Genomic DNA, 21,780 nt, shown 5'->3' with positions numbered 1-21,780 from the left:
GGTAATATTTGTTTAAATGAATTGAGCAAAGCCTGCACATGTTTGAACACATTTTGAATTGTTTTAGTAAATAAAAGAACAGATTTTTGTTCAGTGAATATACGGTCATTAAAATATTTTACTACTCAGAAGAAAATACATATTTCAGAAAGTAAATATTCTGTCGTGATCTTTCACTGAAGGAGATCCCATAATAATTAAATGTCTTTACTGTAGTTAGAATGAATATATTTGATTAAATGCTATGATTAATGTCATATTTGATAACATCAGAAACTCTCCTGAAGCTTATTTCAGTTGATTAATTTTATTCATAATTCATGCAGCATTTAGACATTTCACACATTCATCATCAAATAAAATATGATCTCGAGATGATTTGACAGTATTTCATTACAAACAATAGAGAAAATCACATGAAAGAAAATATATCAGACTGAGTTTGATCGTAATAATACAAGACTGATTTTAATGAGAAAACACAGATCATCACACACACACTGATCTTAACTGTCTAGATGAGGATTTCTGACACACATTTATTCTGATTGATGTTCATATTAATGTGATGAGACTCTATAACATCTCACTGTTACTGATTTATCATGCAGCTCAAAGCATTATGGGTAGAATCCCTTGTCAGTTATATTCTGATTCACCAACACAGTTTCACTGATCCACCATTAATCCAAAACCCAGGATAGAGCGGCTGAGTGAATGTGGTCTGGACTGTGTGGATGAGGCTCATTGTGTCAGAGACGCTGTAGAAGGACAGAGTTCCTGCACTGTAATCCACAAACACTCCTACTCTACTGATGATGGGCTTTACAGGGAGAATAGATTTTATGTTATTGTGCCAGAATGAGTAAGTGGAGGCAGTGCGGTCCAAACACCAGGACTGATCATTACATCCAAACGTACACTCATTACCCTGTCCCTTCCTGCCGATGCTCTTATATGACACTGATATAGACACGTGACTATCTTCACTCCACTCCAGCTCCCAGTACCAGCGTCCACGCACACTCTCTCTACACAACACCTGAGGCACATCAAATCTGTCTGGATGATCAGGATGCGGCTGGACTATGTTAGCGACTAATGAGAATGCGGGCATGTTAGTAATCACTCTGTTGCTCTCAGACAGATAGAGGAGTTTATTCACTGTGTTCAGATCCAGAGTGAACTGCTGGGAATCTGATGGAGATAAAACACATCAGAATCAGGAATCAGGAATCTGTTTGATCTTTTAAAGTATCTGAACTGATATCAGCAGTGTATCATCAGCAAAGTAAATGCTCAATATATTTTAGCAGTGTCTCAGTACAGCTTAATCATTTAAATCATCAGTTATAAAACTCTTCTTTCTTCTTCTACAGGAAAAGCATGAACACACTCGCTGACTTACATTGTAGGAAGTTGTCCCTGGTCCTGGGAATGACTGTGGAGAACAACAGACACATTGTTTTGAATCAAGTTGATTAATTCCACCTAACATTAAAAAAATGTTAAATGAATTTTTTTGTGAGTGTCTCAGTTGAGGTACAGGATGTGAATTTCAGATAAATGTTCATGTTATATATTTGTGTGTTTAAAATGTAGATGGTTGTTTAAAATAGGTATATAATATCATCGATAAATGATCAATATACTCGTATCGAATCGTATTGTGGAATTTTGAGGTATCGGCAAATATTGTATTGCTGGATCTGAGAATATCATATTGTATGGTGATGAACTCTCTGATTTACACCCATAGCAATAACTGTTTATGAGCAGAATAATCATGATTTAATGATTTAATGCAGCCCTAATGACAGAACAATGGTGCCTGGTTTCTCCTTTCCTGTCACCTGATGGAGTTTGGTTTCATTGTCACCTTTGGCTTGTTTGGTGTGGGTTTGAATGACAATATTATTGATTTAACTGCACTCACACTAATGAATGAGAACACAAACGTGAACTGAATTGACCGAGTTATGTCTCTATTGTCTTCTGTAGAGCTGCTTTACAGCTGAAATTGAATGTTTCATAATTGATGAATTTGACAACATTCGCATCTTATTTTGTGTATGTATTAGTGTGAAGCTGCTGTAAAACGATCTGTATTGTATGACGTGCTATAGAGAGATGTGGCTTGAGTGCTGCACTAACTCGGTCTGTTTCTGTTTTAGACTCCAGCTCCAGCGCAGCAGCAATAAAAGACTGGTGGCAGATTCCTAACTCTTCCCCAGCAAAGCCTGATGCTAATGCATGCCCAACACAGTAATCCCTGCTGTTTGTCTGTCTTGTTTGTTGACTTTTTCTGTTTATTTTTTATTATTGTAAATAAAGTCAGTCTTTTAATAATTTCACATTCAATCCTTAAATCAATTTTGAATATTTGTATAATGGCATTTTGTTTTTTGAGACAAGGGTAAATCCACGATATAAGGGTGGGAAACAAGACTATAAACAAAACAAACTAAACTTAGAAAACACAAAAAGGCTCGGTAAGGCAGTTAACACTAGGAGAGTATTATACGCAGAACAATACTCGGCCTAGAGGAAGAGGAAGTCCATGGTTTAAGTAGGGTGTGTGATAGTGTGATAGTTCTCAGGTGTGAGCGTGATTAGTGCAATCAGCTGTATGTGTCCTCAGTGCAATGGATGATGGGAAATGTAGTTTGTGTGTGAAGTGCAGCAGTAGTGTGGTGCAAGAGTCAATGTGATGGAGGAGTGACCTCTGGTGATGAGTAAACGAAAGTCCACAGACCAGATTCGTGAATTTTCCCTGATCTATAAATTCCATTATCCAAGAGTATTCAAAATATATTGTTTTCAATGACCATCAACTATTATTTACATTTCTCTTAGGTTTTGTGTTAGTAAGTCAAGTTTACACACATGGGTCAAAAAGGACCCATGTATGCAAGCATGATAAAACAAAAGAATAAGGAACATTTTGTTACAATAATCGTTTTAGCAGTTATTTAGGTCAACACATTTAACACTTTGTCAAACATAACATACACATATCACTGATAACCCATAACACTGAATTTGAACAGTAGTGTATCTGTTGTGCAACTGTAGTGAATTGAAGAGTATGTGACCAACTAAAAGAAAATTAAATTAAATAAAAATTAAATCACACGTGTACAGCAAATTGCCATTTTAGTGCTTACATGCCTCACAAATGACAACTACACATTAGTGCTCCTGGCATACAGGCCTGTTGCACTGGGAAAAAGGCCTTCTGAAGTAAAGCATATGTTACACTTTATAAAGTAAAATAACAAACTTTCAGGTCAAACAGCTATACAGATTTGACTTGAGCATAACTTGCACAAAGTAGGATGTAGTTTTGTATGTCATGATGCAGCGTTTTTTTACTTTATAAAGTGACAAATATGCTTCGCTCCAGAAGGCTTTTATTATCCCCTGGAGCCATGTGAAGTACACCTGTTAAATACAGTCCCAAACATAATTCTAAATGTTGATTGTTTGAACTTAGCAAATGTTTTGAGGAAATTTTTAAAAAGAAAGAAAATATTCATGAAAAAGTGCAGATGACACTTACTTGAAGAGAGTGTAAGGCTGATAGTATCACTGGCTTCACTCACTCCCACTTTACCCACTATCCTGTAGCGGATCAGGTACTGCTCTCCAGATACCAGTTCAGTCAGCGTGAAGTCTTCATCAGCTGTGTCTATGACAAGCCACTGTTCCTCAGCTCCAGAATCTGCTTTCACCTGCTGGTACTCCACTCTGTACTTCACTTTTTCTCCAGTTGGGGACTTCTGCAGTTTCAGGGACACAGTTTCCTCCAGGACATTCTTTACTATTGGCTGGGGCGGCTTGGACACGGGCTGGAAATTTGTGTCGATCAGTTTCCCATTTTCATACAAATAGATGGAGGAGCCTGGAATGGAGGGATTGGAGATGGCAGAAATAATGAATCGGATATTCTTCTCATTTTTATTGGCCTCTGAAAATTTCTTGAAGACCAATAAGTTCTCTCTCATCTTTGGAATGACTTCAGGATCTCTGAACCACTTTCTGAAGTCTGATGTCACAGAAGGCAGGTTTATTTTTTCATCTAGCTCTTTAAACATGTCAGATTTTAGAAACTCTGTCAGGGTTGAAAGATATGGGTCTTTATATTTTAGAGATGTGAAGGTCAAGCACACTATGACATTAATATCAGGATCAAGAAGGATGCCGTTGAGCCTGTCTGAATCTTCAGTGTTGATCTCCTTCAGTGTCTTGCTGTGATTATTCAATAAGTTAAGTTCAGACTTTGCATCAGCTAACCATTGGTTAAGCGAGTCAGCATTAAAAGGGGATCTGCTGTGTATCTCCAGGATGTCTTCCAGGGATTGTTCCTCCGTACCTCCTCCTCGAATGGCAGGCAAGACCCTGGCCAGTGCTTTCTGGAGCACCATCTTGTAAATGCTAAATGAATCCTGAAATGAGCGAAGCCTTTCTTTGATGTCACTGAAAACATTTACCTCTGTTCTTCTGGACAGATCATTGCATGTCCTCTCTACCTCCCCCAGCTCCTCCATCACATCTTCAGTGTTGGAAATCAAGCGTGTGCTGATTTCTCTCTCCAACCGAGCTGCGTTTGTATCCAGTAAAGTTAGAGGATAGAGCCAGACTTTTATTGGCACTGCATTCTGTGGATTTTCCTTCAGGAGAGTGGGGAGCTTCTTGTACACCTCCAGGGCCTCCAGGTACGTGGTGGGATTCTGCTCGAGATGGACATCACCATGAAATGTGCAGTTGATATTCTTAGCCTTTTTATTATCTTCATCTGTCATTTTTACAGCTCCTTTTCCCTCAATGGAAAATTCAGGGATCTTCTTGACCATGACATTCAGTTCTCCCTCAATGTCCTGCTTGTTTTCATCTTCAGCAAATGAGCGATCAAACACCATGAAGGCTTGAGCTCCGTACAGCACAGCGGTGACCACGTGAGTTGCAGTTTTCTGGTCAAACACCTGAGGGTAAGTGATCTGGCCCAGCTGAGTCATAGTGAGCTGATCAAATCTTGAGTTTTCGCTGTAATGCATTGTTACTCTGGACTGTTGGTTGGAGGATTTGGTGTCACGCAGGTACTTGGCAGATCCTCCCACCTCCACCAGCCCCCCCAAGAAGCTGGCCTTAAGGGAAGCACTTACATCTAGAAGACTGGACTTACTAGAGAGAGAGTCAGAGCTACTGAACTTCAAATCTGTCATGGGCTGAGGACGACTGTCCAAATCTTCCGTCAGTGATTTCTTATCCCACAGAGTAACACCTGAAATGAGAAATGGTTTTAACAGCTACGTACGTACAATGGACACAACGAACAACTGAAGTAAAAATGCATCCTGTATCTGTTAGACAATTTTAAACATAAGTATTTTTAGCAAAACTTTCATTAATAAGTTATTAACAAACATTATATAATGCTTAACAGATCATTAGTTAATATAAAGTCATATAGCTTGTAACCGACCACAGTATGGGTATTATGTTTTGTTGGGTGTTTTTGTGCTCTAGGGGGCCTATAGGCTGTTTTCCGTTTGGGGATAATACGTAGGTAGGTAGTAGAGTAAGATACAGCTGTTTGGATAAGGAACAACATGGCTTTCTCTAACGTAATCTTATTGCTTATAGTCTGCAGGAAATCAAAATTTAAAATATTTATTTTATTAGCACAAATTGCTAGTCATAAAGTGAACAATTATTCTGTGCAAGTTAATCCACTGAAAGAAAATGTTTTAGTAATCTTTAATCAAAATCTGATAATTTGCTTCCGCTCTGGAATTACATTCCTTCTCTGATGAAGTCAGTTTGACGGCTTGGGCAGAATATGCTTAAAGGTGCAGTGTGTAGATTTTAGCGGCATGTAGCGGTTGAGTTTGTGAATTGCATCCAGCGGCTCAGTCCCCCGCTCACCCCTCCCTTTAGAGAAGCTACGGTGGCCGATACAGGGCTAAGATGCCATCGTCTGACACCGCAGAGAGCAATGAGGTTTCTTTACAAAGGTAAATTAAGGAATTATATTTACTTAATTATTCAATAAACCAAAGTCATTGTGAATATTACTGGTACTTGTTCATCCTTGTGTCAGTGTTTTTTCGCAAGAACAACATAGTGATGAAATGCGCTCTGTAGAGCAGCTGAAGAGCATCTCGCTGCAGCCTGCGGTGGACATCCAAGCCCGCCCACATCCAAGCGTGAGGTCACAAGCCACGCCTGTGTCCAAATACGTCACATACCTATTTATTTAGCACCAGGAAAAAGCATCGACAAGAAGATAAGCCTAATTGTTTGCAAACCGAAGCAAAAGAAGTTTGCTGTGTTGGTAAGTTAAAAAAAAACATCTTTTGTCTTTAGGAAGACTTAAAACGTTGACAACTTGAATGTTTGTGTGCATATGTAAACAACAGTTCAGCATGCTTATGTGTTTTCAACTGTACACAGGCACGCTATTACTTACATATCACTAACATTATATATATATATATATATATATATATATATGTGTATGCGTGTTTGTTTGTGTGCGTGTGTGTGTTATCCAGCAAGAAGTGAAATGATGTGGTTCCTCAACCAAGATACTGTGGAAGGGTTCTGTGATCAGTGTCATTAGAATATAATGTGTGTGGGGAGAGATGAATACATATGTGAGAGGGATAGAGTGTGTATATGAGTAGGTAAGAGTGTTATTTAGCTATTATAAAAAAAGGGTTATTAAAAAAATTGCACATTCAGTTAGTTCATTTTATGTCACAAAAAAACAGTGCACTATATATTTATTAGTGCACTGATTCTTACAACATATAATGAGTGTTGAGTTAATGTGCAATTTTTTTTATAACACTCATCTCACCCACTCACAGATATGTACTTATCTCTGTACACACTCTCCAAGAACTGTACTTATCCAGAGTGAGCAAAAGGGCTGGTAAAATCCCTCTGGACCCCTCACACCCAGCACTCTCCCTCTTTGAACTGTTACCGTCTGGTCGACGCTACAGAGCTCTGAGCACCAGAACGACCAGACACAGGAACAGTTTCTTCCCTCAGGCCATATCTACCTCACAAACAGTTAAATGTTCTCCCCACTGTGCAATAAAACATGTGCAATACCAAATTATCCATACTTATATTTATTATACATATGTTTTTGATTTAATATATCATACATCTACCCACATTCCCTTGCATAATTTGTATATAGCACATCTGTACAATACAATATTCTGATTGTTTGAGCATCTGCAGGAGCTGGACACATTCATATCAAATTGTGTTGCTGAACAAGGCTTGAAAGTCCATGCCATGTTTCTGTGAATAATCTAACAAGGCAATGAATCTCTCTGTGTAGTTTATGTATGCATGTGTACTGCATTTCAAGAACTGTTTATCTGATCATTCAGCTGCTCATTTATGATAGTTTAAACATATCTCTTATAGAACATATTTTTTGTAAAACAAATTTAGTTATTTTTGTAAAATAATAAATATAAAAATACCTAATGAATCAAGGGATGTCTGTTTATTGATCTTTAAATATGTGGAGGACCTGGACACACTTCATATGAAGTTTTGTTGATGAACAAGGCCTGAATGTCAATGCCATGTTACTCGTTATAATCTATCAAAGCAAGCAATCTCTGTTCAGCAAATGTATGTGTCTCCTACTGCATACTGTATGGAGAACTGCCAATCCTTTCATTCAAATGTTAACACTTGATAAGTGGAACAACACAACTTTATAAAATTAAATGACAATTATAAATTATAGCAATGTGTTGTGACTTACAATAACGTCTTTATAAAATTAAACGACGATTATAAATTATAACAATGTGTTGTGACTTTTACAATAACGTCTTTATAAAATTAAACGACGATTATAAATTATAGCAATGTGTTGTGACTTTTACAATAATGTCTTTATAAAATTAAACGACGATTATAAATTATAACAATGTGTTGTGACTTTTACAATAACGTCTTTATAAAATTAAACGACGATTATAAATTATAGCAATGTGTTGTGACTTTTACAATAACGTCTTTATAAAATTAAACGACGATTATAAATTATAGCAATGTGTTGTGACTTTTACAATAACGTCTTTATAAAATTACACGACGATTATAAATTATAACAATGTGTTGTGACTTTTACAATAACGTCTTTATAAAATTAAACGACGATTATAAATTATAGCAATGTGTTGTGACTTACAATAACGTCTTTATAAAATTAAACGACGATTATAAATTATAGCAATGTGTTGTGACTTTTACAATAACGTCTTTATAAAATTAAACGACGATTATAAATTATAGCAATGTGTTGTGACTTTTACAATAACGTCTTTATAAAATTAAACGACGATTATAAATTATAGCAATGTGTTGTGACTTTTACAATAACGTCTTTATAAAATTAAACGACGATTATAAATTATAGCAATGTGTTGTGACTTTTACAATAACGTCTTTATACAATTAAACGACGATTATAAATTATAACAATGTGTTGTGACTTTTACAATAACGTCTTTATAAAATTAAACGACGATTATAAATTATAGCAATGTGTTGTGACTTTTACAATAACGTCTTTATAAAATTAAACGACGATTATAAATTATAACAATGTGTTGTGACTTTTACAATAACGTCTTTATAAAATTAAACGACGATTATAAATTATAGCAATGTGTTGTGACTTTTACAATAACGTCTTTATAAAATTAAACGACGATTATAAATTATAGCAATGTGTTGTGACTTTTACAATAACGTCTTTATAAAATTAAACGACGATTATAAATTATAGCAATGTGTTGTGACTTTTACAATAACGTCTTTATAAAATTAAACGACGATTATAAATTATAACAATGTGTTGTGACTTTTACAATAACGTCTTTATAAATTAAACGACGATTATAAATTATAGCAATGTGTTGTGACTTTTACAATAACGTCTTTATAAAATTAAACGACAATTATAAATTATAGCAATGTGTTGTGACTTTTACAATAACGTCTTTATAAAATTAAACGACGATTATAAATTATAGCAATGTGTTGTGACTTTTACAATAACGTCTTTATAAAATTAAACGACGATTATAAATTATAACAATGTGTTGTGATTTTTACAATAACGTCTTTATAAAATTAAACGACGATTATAAATTATAGCAATGTGTTGTGACTTTTACAATAACGTCTTTATAAATTAAACGACGATTATAAATTATAACAATGTGTTGTGACTTTTACAATAACGTCTTTATAAAATTAAACGACGATTATAAATTATAGCAATGTGTTGTGACTTTTACAATAACGTCTTTATAAAATTAAACGACGATTATAAATTATAACAATGTGTTGTGACTTTTACAATAACGTCTTTATAAAATTAAACGACGATTATAAATTATAGCAATGTGTTGTGACTTTTACAATAACGTCTTTATAAAATTAAACGACGATTATAAATTATAACAATGTGTCGTGACTTTTACAATAACGTCTTTATAAAATTAAACGACGATTATAAATTATAACAATGTGTCGTGACTTACAATAACGTCTTTATAAAATTAAACGACGATTATAAATTATAGCAATGTGTTGTGACTTTTACAATAACGTCTTTATACAATTAAACGACGATTATAAATTATAACAATGTGTTGTGACTTTTACAATAACGTCTTTATACAATTAAACGACGATTATAAATTATAACAATGTGTTGTGACTTTTACAATAACGTCTTTATAAAATTAAACGACGATTATAAATTATAACAATGTGTTGTGACTTTTACAATAACGTCTTTATAAAATTACACGACGATTATAAATTATAGCAATGTGTTGTGACTTTTACAATAACGTCTTTATAAAATTAAACGACGATTATAAATTATAGCAATGTGTTGTGACTTTTACAATAACGTCTTTATAAAATTAAACGACGATTATAAATTATAGCAATGTGTTGTGACTTTTACAATAACGTCTTTATAAAATTAAACGACGATTATAAATTATAGCAATGTGTTGTGACTTTTACAATAACGTCTTTATAAAATTAAACGACGATTATAAATTATAGCAATGTGTTGTGACTTTTACAATAACGTCTTTATAAAATTAAACGACGATTATAAATTATAGCAATGTGTTGTGACTTTTACAATAACGTCTTTATAAAATTAAACGACGATTATAAATTATAGCAATGTGTTGTGACTTTTACAATAACGTCTTTATAAAATTAAACGACGATTATAAATTATAGCAATGTGTTGTGACTTTTACAATAACGTCTTTATAAAATTAAACGACGATTATAAATTATAGCAATGTGTTGTGACTTTTACAATAACGTCTTTATAAAATTAAACGACGATTATAAATTATAGCAATGTGTTGTGACTTTTACAATAACAAAATCTAATTATCCCTTTTAAATTTTATAAATCTAAAAGGTGTCTTAGGTAGTTTAAAATCGATAGTAATAAATGAGAATTTATCTCATTACAGTAAGGTTGAATAAGGTAAGGTGTAGAGGTTTTTTATTTCAATTAGCCTAATTTAATCAACCTTAATCATTTAATCAAAACCCAGAAACGGCTGTAAATTGCTTGGACAAAACGTTACTTCCGGGTTTCCCGGGGAATAACAAGAGGTGACGTATATTATAGGGCGTGGTTTCTGACGTAACGTTTTGACGTGGGCGTGACTGTATTGGTATGGGCGTGGCTTGTGACGTCACACTTGGATGTTGGCGGGGTTGGATGTCCACCGCAGGATGCAGCGAGCCCTACTTGGAGCAGCTTGTCTGTTAAGGGCCACTGTAGAAACATGGCGGAGACTTCCATCTAAAGGGACCCGTGGTGTATGTAGATAGAAATGGCTCATTCTAAGGTAATAAAAACATAACGGTTCATTATATAAGGTCTTTATACTCCTCTGAAAACTTAATATAGGCTAGATTATTGCCATTATGAAATAAGTTATATTAAGGCAAAAGACAGATCTTAAACATTAAAAAGAAATATTAACATATCACTTATTAATCATTTATGAACGCAGTCATGTTTTGTAAATAATTAGTTCATGATTAACTTATAAATGACTTACAACTGAACGTTATTATGAAGTGTTACCCAAATGTCTCCACGATCTGTTTTTGAAGAAATATGAGTATTGTGCTTCAGCATACACAACGTACATTCACTTCAAATGTTAACTCTGCGGTAGAGTTACACTAACAGGACACTGCACTAATTCACAATCATTAAAGTACATTATTTGCATGTGTTTTAAAGCCTCACTGGTTAAACATTTCATTCTCGTGCTGTTCTGACGTGCTTTTTCTGAGCGTGTACACTTAAAGTGCACGTACACTAAAAAGCCTGTGAAACAGGGCCTGATTACTGGACTAAGTTATCTTTTGTGTCTGATTGCACTAGTCGCTGCCGGGGCTTTAACCGGGTACCTCCTTGCTGCGAGACAACAGTGCTAACCACCGAGCCACTGTGCCGACCCAGCATGCTGAATGTAGAAGACTGTATGTGACTCAAGCATGGTCAATTGCAAAATATTGAAGGATTATATCAACCCAGTTAAAATCTTTACAAGGTGTTTATGACTAATGTTAGCACTAAAATCGCAAAGGTCATTAATCGTCATGAAAAATAGATCAGTTCATGATTTAGTTAGAAACTAGGTCACCTTTTGAAAGCAATCTATTTATTGTTCCCTATCGATACTCCACTCGTACTGCGTCTTGCTAAAGACGCTATGGGAAAAAGCCTTTTTTCTCCTTTACTGAAGCCTTATTCAATCACGCAGTGAAACTGCACAATCATTGCTTCGTGCAGTGTGTTAAAAACGAACCAATGTGTCGGCAGCGGAGCTGCACGAGCCTATGGCGACGGAGCCCGCCAGATATAATCGGCCGATAGGATAGTCTGATAAAAAGACTGTTCTCTTGTCACTTTAACAGACTGATAAGCTCTTCTTGCACTACACATATATCTGCACAGTTTGGTTTTATTTAACTGGTTTGCACTCTATCTATTCTGCCATGCGCCTTATGCCACTTTATCTATTTCTTTATTTTTATACAATGTCCTCATTTGTATAGTTGTATGTACATATGTTTAAACTGTATTATCTGTATTTGAACGTGTTTAATGTTAACTGTACGCACCAAGGGTCTGAGAGTAACGCAATTTCAATTCTCTGTATGTATGTGACGTACATGTGGAAGAATTGACAATAAAGCAGACTTGACTTGACTTAAATTTCCACTAGTAACAATGTTAATTTTTGATATCAACAATTAAATTTCCACTAGTTAAAATGATAATTCTTGATATCAGGAATTGGATTTCTACTAGTAACAATGGCAATTGTTGATATCTGTAATTGTATTTTCACTAGTTAAATTTCACCATAGGCTGCCATTCAAATTTAATTGTTGATATCAATAATTAATTTCTTACTAGTAAAATTGTCTATTCTTGATATCAACAATTAAATTGTCACTAGTGACAGTGATCATTTCTGATATGATGAATGTGATTGTTTATAGTAAGAAAGCCATTTTAGATATCAGAAATTATATTGATATCAGAATTGCATTTTCAGATATCAGAAATAACAAATGTAACGTGTTGCAACACACTTACTGATATCAAGAATTAACATTTCAACTAGTAACAACTGAATTGTTGATATCAAGAATTCACGTTTACTAGTAACAAAATAATTATTGATATCAACACAGGCAGTTGATATCTGAAATTGCCCTTGCAACTAGTGAAAATAGAATTACTGATATCTTAAATAACATTTTAACTTGTAAAAATACTTTTACAGATATCTAGAAATGCTATTTTCACTAGTAAGAATAGCTATGGTAATGAGTTCATGAATGTTAATGAGATCTGGTTTTCCCATAATCCTCTTTTTAGCGTCCGCATTGGCCAAAGATAGCAGAAGAACGTCCATGCGCAGAAACGGCTCCTTTATTTATTTGTTTTGTCAATGAAACATGAAATTATGACTGGATTTATTTATTTTTGTTAATGGTTTAAAAAAAGTCATTTTATCCTGTTTCTTTTTATTGGCCACAAAGTTCTTCGTATGATTAAAAGAAAATTGAACAAGGCATTCATTTAGCCATAACATAAAAAATTACTTCATGTCGTTTTTTCATGTTTACTTTTGGTTTCATTGCTCTTTCTTCTAATACATCAAATAAAAAATGCAACCAAAATGAAACATAAAACATAATAATGCGTACAAAGTTTGAACGTTTTGCTGCAATTTTTTATTTTTTTTTAATGTTGTTGTATTTAGGCTATATGGACGAGTTGTCATATTGCGTGCCCAAATTTTGTGCCGGCGTTTCTCTTTGTTTAAAGGCAGGTGTGAACACCACTGCATTAGATAACATATCAATCATTTTAATAAGTTTGAGTTATTAATTAGTGTATAACATCTGTAAAATCATTTGCAGATTTTTGTGAAGTGCATAATCATAAATGAATTAAAAGTATATATTTTTAAGCATTTAATTTACATGAACTAATGATTTGTTGATCATTATGTAGCACGTTATCTCATACCTGTAGGTATTTGAATATATTAACTAATGAGCTGTTAAGCATTGTTTCATTAATATATTTATTAATGAAAAACGATTCCATGATTTTTTGTGGATTCATAATTAGTTGAAAAGGGAAACAACAGCTTATTTTTTTAAGTAGATAAAGCACCTGGAATGAAGGAATCCTTGCGGCAGTCATACAGCATACCAGGAAACAGAGGTCTTCCAAGAGCTGCCATTTCAATGGTTTCTGATGCCATGTCTGTAGTGAAAATAAAAACAGCAAGAACAATGACAATAATAATAATAATTATATCATTTAGTGATGTTACGTTCGTGAACGAATCGTTCTTTTTGAACGAATCTTTTAGGTGAACGAATCATTCTCGTTCACGTAATCCATTGACTCATATTTCTCGTTCACTGAAATTCCTCCCTCCACCGCAGCGCGCCGCTATTGCGCGCATGCGTAGCTCTGGACCGTTTCATCTGTCAAAGAATGACTAAACCTCGAGCCAATAGCCTTCGAGTATGATACGAGGACGGAGCATGTGATTTGTTGAATCTAGTGAACGAATACGCCCTTCATTGAGTTGCTTTGAGTTTGAAAGAGTCAAATGAACTGTTACATACATACATCTCGTCTCATTATTACGTTCGTCGTTCGAACAACTGGTTCTTTGTTTTATTTTTTTATATTATTGTTTTATTTTTTTTATTATTTTTTTATTTATCATTTTGTTTTATTTATTTATATTATTGTTGTTTTATGTTTGAACAGTTACATACTTTTAAATAAAAAAATATTTAATTATGTTAGTCATGTCATGCACTTTTGTTTGTTTAAAAACTGTGAAACATAAAAAAATATGGCAGTATTGATTATTTGCGTCACGTCATCCCATCTCATTTGCGTCACGTGACTCACGTCAGCAAATAGCATTTCAGCTCGGGTTTAGAAGGGGCATGTAATTGGTTGGATCGAACGAACGAATATAATAGCATCATTGACCGAGATGGCTCTGTTTTGAGTCTGAACGAGAGAGAGATCTCCCGTTCGTGAACGAATTGAACGAACTGGTAGCTATACCCAGTTCGTTGACCGGGTAGGTCGGCCATTCTGTCAATCTAGTTCATCAATCAGCAGAAAGCGGATGCAAAGCACAGGTATCCGTACTGTGCACGCTTGTTTATATTCATATTTTACATACAGAATAACTCCTCGTTTAACATAATCTCAGATTTGAACGTGTAAATCTCTGCCTAAACAATTAAATGTTAACTAGCCTAGTATGCAAACAAATAAAAAAACACTTGTGCATTGGTCATCCGAAAAGAGTGTAATTTAAAAGATAAAAAGAGTAATGACTTTGATCACTTATTTAGACTTATTTTATTCATTTAATGAGAAGGGCACACTTTTTAATGAAGCCAAATCGGTTTTTATTTTGTAACAAGTAAATACGTTAGTTGAACGGCACATGCTGACGTATTTGTGTAATATGGAAAAATGGTCACTGAACGAATTAGTGAACGAATCTGAACGAATCATTTTGGTGAACGAACGAAAAATGAACGAGTCTCTGGAAAGAACGAAAATTTCCACCACTAATATCATTGTTAAAAACTTGTTAGTCAAGTATTCTAAAAACGTGGTTAAAGTCTAACAAGTATACATAAAATATGATTATTAGTCCACACAATGGCACGGGATGGCACGGGTGGAAACTGCCACTCTGAGAAAAAGCTGTGCCAACCCAGAATTTTCACAGAATAAAATATAAAAGGTAAGCAGTGTTTCATGTGCTACTTTTCAGCCACGGCGATGACAGCGTAACGGAAAACGATGGCAAAAAACAACAAAGTCTTTCACTAAACTGTGCATGATGGTTGCAGTGTAGTCGGCTTCATTAACAAATGACTCTTATGAACCGGTTCTTTTTGAGTCAAAAACACAAAGTGGTTTATTCAGAAGTCCTCTGAGAAATCTAATTCCGTCAGACGAAACAATAACATGAAATCAATAAGGAGACGCCGATCACGAAAACTAATAACAGAGTTAGGTACGAATCTTGTATTGCAGTTTTCTCGATTGTTAACATAATATAACTGATTTTAGTTGGCCCATTTTCCCATTAATTCAGTTTTCAAAACAAAGACACATTTCTCAAAAAGTTTAACAATGATCAAGTTAAACATTAGGTAGCAAAACTGATGACATCATCAGAATCTCTGCATCCTAACAACGGAGAGAGGAGAGAGCTGAGCGAATAATATACATGCTTTTATACTTACAGTACAGTACCAGTACATCAGAAATGTCACTATTCTATAGGCTATGTACAGTAAACTGTAGCACATGTTGTACACCTTCAAACGTGTGACTGTCAAATTTGATTTGTAACCATTTTTATGTGTACTGCATGTTTGCAGAACTGAGAGATGACTGAATAGAGATATAGTTTTGTGTCAAGAGACCAGGAAACTGCTATTGTACTGTATACTGTAATGAAGTCTGACCAAATGCGCAGAGGATGCTGAATTTACTTTTATTATTTAATGTTTTACTGTACTGTATTGTGGTGCATACCAAGTTCATATACAATTCTTTGGTATTTGAACTTTTCTAATGTTTTTAATCTACTACAAGATTACTTTACTGTAATAAAATGAAAATGATCTGTTCCCAAAGTTAATTGCTGACTTATTATTATTATCTGTAATTTAATTTATGTTGTATACTGTAATAGACATTGAGCTGCAAAAATAATTCCTGAATCCTAAGAGTTTTTTGTTAAGTGTTGATCTCATGAGTGTTCACTGGGCAGGAAAGTCATCTGTGTATTTGAATTGTGTGTAAGCTTTTAAGAATAACTCTAATAACTAGATTGAAACGTTTGAAAGACAAATGTATGCTGGCTTGTCTTAAAGTCTTGTTTAAGAAACATAAATAGTTTGGTCAGTTAGATGTTCTAGATGTCTGCTAAAGTGTTGCTAGTTGGTTGCTAGGATATTCTGGGTGGTTGCTAGACTATTGATAGTGTGTTCTGGGTGATTACAGACATTCCCACCTCTGGTAACAACAGAAAATCAAAACTGATCCAGTTTCAATGCTTTGATATTATTGTATTTCTTTCTAATGTTAGGATATTCAAAAGTGTTACTCTTAAACTTGCACTAAAGCATGATTTATACCATCTAAGTAGCCTATGTAATATTAATAGAACCGCATGTCTTCTTTAATGATACAAGCTCAGAAACATTTATAACCTGTTGAAGGTTTTTATATTGACTTGGTGCCATGATTGATATTGAAATGTTGTTATTTGTTTTTCATTTTAAACAGTATAGATGATTACTTAATGGTGAGGCAATATCTGTGAACACAACTGTGCATGTAAGACAATAAATCCCCAAAAACTATGCATGGGGGCTTGCTTTGGTGTTGCCACCCCTCATAGACCCCATGCCATCCCTTTGCCACCCTAAAAATTATTTTTTAGATCCGCCCCTGATTCTCAGTACTTTAGAAACGCAGACGGCAACAGGTCTGGGGGAAAAGTTCCTGGGACATAATGTTCCAGGTAACTTCGGTGGAAAAGCGGCTTATGTATCACAGAACTAATCGTTGCTTGGGTTGCGTAGGCTACGTATATGTGGGGCAGATCTATCAAAATAGGGGCGAGACCCTTTTGGGGTAGGGGTGGGTTTTATTTTGGTGATTTCAAATATCAACATTGGCTTCCAAAAATCGCTTACCCTGCCTTTAACACCTGCTGTCTGTTTTGTAACAAGATGCGCCGCTGTCATTACAATTAGTGGTTGAGGGAATGCAACGCTCGATATGGCCGCACTAGCAAAGCTCGTCCCACTTTCCAGTAAAAACCACCAATCGTCAATCGATGTCAGTTTTAAATGTTGTTCATAAATATGTTGTTTAAATGGGATTTTAGCTGGAGATTGTAGAAACAGCACTCTTCCCCATTCACGTCTTGCCAGTATGACGTAAATAACTGCCCAGAGACCTCATTAAACGTAAGAAAGTACTAGTTTTCAGGTTCACAATTATTAAAGGTAAAAACAACATGTATTTATGAGATGTAGTGGAGTAAATGGTATTATATCTTTTATCTAAATTTTATGCAGTAAAATGTTTCCAAAGTAGAAACTACAGATGCTTGAAAATGTATTTTTGATCGAATAAAAACACTTGAGTACTGTCCACCTCTGCACAGAACTGTTATTTCAGGCTAAATGAATGAGTTTAAAGTGGAAGGTGTCTTACCTGTGGTATTAGCCATGTCTTTAATGAACGTTCACTGGAGAAGTGTCCAACTGTAAGGTTTACAAAAAAAGAGAGAAAAGATGTGATGTAAGTAGAATCAACAGAATATGAGCCTAAAACCGTTTTGAGACCGAAGGAGTGAATTTACAGTCACCTCCTTTTGTATTATATTTTCAGTGCACTGAATAAAATCTGTTAGATTAACATAAAAATATGTACATTGGTAATGTTCAGCATGTTAAATAAACATGATTTTTATACGTAAAAGTTTCAAATTTTGATTTAAATTCTCATGTTATATTTTTAGTTAATCTGACTTTCATTTATGATTTACACAAAATGGTTATATTAACAGAGCTCAACAGAATGCTTAAAACAGTAACCGCACACAACCAAAGCAAAGGCGCTACTCTGAAAAGAGGCGCTGTAGTTTAAAATAATTATATGTTAACAACAAAAATAATTCACGTAATCCTAACACTCAGTTTGTGCAAATCCACGTGGGGATCAGAGTATAATTTTTCATCCGCATTAATTTCACACTTGCCTAGTACAAATATGTCTTTGTTTCATAATTACACTGTAAACATTTTTCTTTATTTAACTCAACATGTCACGATCCAGCTGGTGTGCCCTGGTTGGCCACCAGATGTCACTGTCTTTGTTTGAGCACATGGGTTTGTTGTGGTTGGTGCCATGTGTTTCCCCGGTCTATTGTCTAACCCCGCCCTCTTGTTATCTCGTTATTGGTTTAGTGAATTCACCTGTTCCTGCTCGTTTGTGTCCCTATTTATGTTCCTGGTGTTTGCAGTTCTGTTCGGTCACGTTGTTACATGTTGTGTACGGTCAGTCGTGTGTGTTCCTGAATCCTGTTTCTGCCATGCTCTGTTTTCCCCCTCGGGGTAGTTTGTTTCTGTTTTGTTCCTTTTATAATTAAATATTCAGCATTTCCCTGCGCTTGAGTTCTCGCCTCTTCTCTCTGTTTCGTGTCATGACACAACATGCCCCGTAGGTGGGGTACATTGTAACATGACCATATATCACAGCTTAATATTATCTGATCTAATGAAAAAAATATACAAGACAAACTAAAATATTATGTCAATAAAATAAAATTATTAACATTTCAAATAAAATAAAGGTGGGTTTTTTTAAGAATGAAAAATAATCTAATTTTGAAGTTTGACAGCGAACACATTGCAAACATGCTTGAGACGGCCCTGATCTTAAGACACAGCTGTACAGTATAGCCTAGTTTAAAACAATGTGAGCAAATATATGAAGAGACACATTCAGAAAAACACAGACATACACTCCCCTCCCTCCACATACACCAGACACACAAACCAGACAAAATGCTTTACATTTCTTGAAATAATCATTTCTGAACATTAAACACTGATTGTCAGTCTTTATTCACCTGTTTCTCGTGGCTCTCATAAAGTAAATGATATCGCTAATGTCATAGAATAACATAGTTTAATAATAGCAGCACTGTTGTATTAACACAACGCAACGTTCCCCATCTGCACAACTGGAATTTAAAACTGGTTAGCATTAATGAACTATCTAAACTGATAAATAACAGATTAGAGATTAAAATAATAGCAGATTTGGCTCATTTTAAATTAACACTAACATTTGGGTTGAAAATTTTACTTTAATTATGGCTAAATAAATATTCAGCGATATCTTCAAAAGATTTTTTAATTTTGCTGCACTTTTTTCCTCTATATAATCTTGATATGGTAACTAGTAAATGCCGTAAATTTGGTTATGCTAGCATGTGTGGAAATATTTCAACCACACACGTTAAAACTAACCCCGTGTAAGTTTACATCAGTCTTAGTATATAGTAAATCTAGTCGGGTAAAGTTTTTAATAATTTATACATTTTATATGCAATTTGATCACTAATTTCAAGGTTTCTTTTGCCTAATGACTTGTATCTTAGCCTTAACAAATACATTTTGTTTCTTAGCCTGTTTGATAGTAGTAATGCATTAAAATAGTAGTAATGCACAAGTGCTTTTCTGATGGTTACACTTTTAATAATAACAAATAAAGTATATAAGTTTGGACAATGACTGACAATAGTGTACTGATAGTAACTACTCACCTATTGTGCTTTCAGTGCTCTTTTCCAGCTGTCCTCCAGAAAACTACACCAGCCTAAGATACAGTAGTGGCACTATAGGGCGGGGCCTGCTGGGCTATAGCCCCGCCTTAAATTTGCATAGCACCTGAAGTCCTCCCAAGAATTATGCATTTTTCTACTTTCCTCAGTGTGACTTTCATTAAATATAAAAAGTCATTTAAAATATTTAAAAAATAAAGTTATAATGAATATGATGTGTTTTATAATATTATAAATGCAAACTTGCGTTTCCTACTGACACATTACAGAAAAATATATAAATAAGTGGCTTAAAACCTACATGCCTGTGAGACTTCTGCACAGTACTGTATATGTGACCCTTGGAACACAGACGCAGTCATAAGTAGCACAGGTATATTTGTAGCAATAGCCAAAAATACATTGTATGGGTCAAAATTATCAATTTTTCCATCCAAAATCATTAGGATATTAAGTAAAGATATTAAATATTATATTAAATATTAAGTAAAGAGATTCCATGAAGATATTTAGTAAATCTCCTACCGTAAATTTATCAAAACTTCATTTTTGATTAGTAATATGTATTGCTAAGGACTTAATTTGAACAATTTTAAAGGCGATTTTCTCAGTATTATTTCTTTTTTTTGCACCCTCAGATTCCAGATTTTCAAACACTGTCCGATCCTCACAAACCATACTTCAACGGAAAGCTCATTTATTCAGCTTTCAGATGATGTATAAATCTCAATTTTAGAAAATTTACCCTTATGACTGGTTTTGTGATCCAGGGTCACATATAAAAATAATATATAATTATATATAAAATTATTATATTATTATCCCTATTGTGTTCAAATATAATTTGTATTTTCCAAAGCTGGAGTGTCTGGTTAGAGAACCGGAGGCAGGAAAAACATATATTGCAAAACTTCTACAGTACTTGATATTTTTCATCGTCATGTCCCCTAAGCCTTTAGCCCATAGATTTAGGACATTCTTAGTAAATTACCGTAGGCCATGCCTTCAACAAAATAGCCTGAGGATTGAAACAGTAGTTTCGTTTCCAGCCTTAGGGGACATGACGATGAAAAATATCAAGTACTGTAGAAGTTTTGCAATATGTTTTTCCTGCCTAATGTTGTTTTTACTAAGAATGTCATAAATCTGTTGGCTAAAGGCTTAGGGGACATGATGATGAAACATATCAAGTACTGTAGAAGTTTTGCAATATATGTTTTTCCTGCCTGCTGTTGTTTTTCTATATACTGAGGTTTTGGACATACTATACATGACTGTTCATACAGATTCTCGCCCACTAAATGGTATGGAAGTAGGCATTTTCTGATTCAGCGGGTGACCCACTACATTCTCGCAGCAAATTGGCAGATAATTTTATTTGAGACGTGAATATAGAGACTTTTAGGTTAATCATCAAGACTGATCATCAACTATGTTTCTGATGCAGAAAAGCTAGTTCATGCATTCATGACCTCTAGACTGGACTATTGTAATGCACTGCTAGCTGCTTGTCCTGCATCTTCAGTAAAACAGGGAACGTCCCCTGGATGTACTGAATGGCCGTTTAGGTCCGCAGTACGTCCACTGGTGGACATTTTGAGGACGTCCACTAACGTCCGCGTTTGGTCCTCTTTTTGACATTCGCTGGCGGACGTTCGGAGGACATTCGTCCGAGTCAGTTTGCGAACGTCCCTGCATCGTCCCTTATTTTCCATTT

General features: G+C 34.6%; 1 protein-coding gene across 1 annotated transcript; it reads right to left on the bottom strand.

Moving 5' to 3' along the window:
- Positions 1-294: 294 nt before the first annotated feature.
- Positions 295-20,095, bottom strand: LOC306856338 (neoverrucotoxin subunit beta-like). The gene is made up of 6 exons (XM_079395569.1): positions 20,046-20,095; positions 17,927-17,976; positions 13,811-13,903; positions 3,563-5,284; positions 1,409-1,441; positions 295-1,197 (listed from the first exon to the last, which is right to left on the bottom strand). Exons 2-6 carry the CDS (start codon positions 17,940-17,942, stop codon positions 656-658), a joined length of 2,406 nt encoding a protein of 801 aa, XP_079251695.1. The 5' UTR covers positions 17,943-17,976; positions 20,046-20,095; the 3' UTR covers positions 295-655.
- Positions 20,096-21,780: the final 1,685 nt, after the last annotated feature.

Source organism: Barbus barbus (assembly GCF_936440315.1).
Source record: "Barbus barbus genome assembly, chromosome: 3".
In the NCBI taxonomy this organism is placed as follows: domain Eukaryota; kingdom Metazoa; phylum Chordata; class Actinopteri; order Cypriniformes; family Cyprinidae; genus Barbus; species Barbus barbus.
The sequence above is the reverse complement of the archived record's forward strand: the minus strand, read 5'-3'. Positions and strand labels throughout refer to the sequence as shown.

Bases quoted from the DNA above. Each gene is read 5' to 3' on its own strand.
- LOC306856338 (XM_079395569.1), bottom strand. The intron at 5,285-13,810 runs GTGCTTTATCTA...TTCTCATTTCAG, and splicing joins CAAGGATTCCTTCATTCCAG to GTGTTACTCTGTGGGATAAG. The intron at 1,198-1,408 runs GTAAGTCAGCGA...TATCTCCATCAG, and splicing joins CAGGGACAACTTCCTACAAT to ATTCCCAGCAGTTCACTCTG.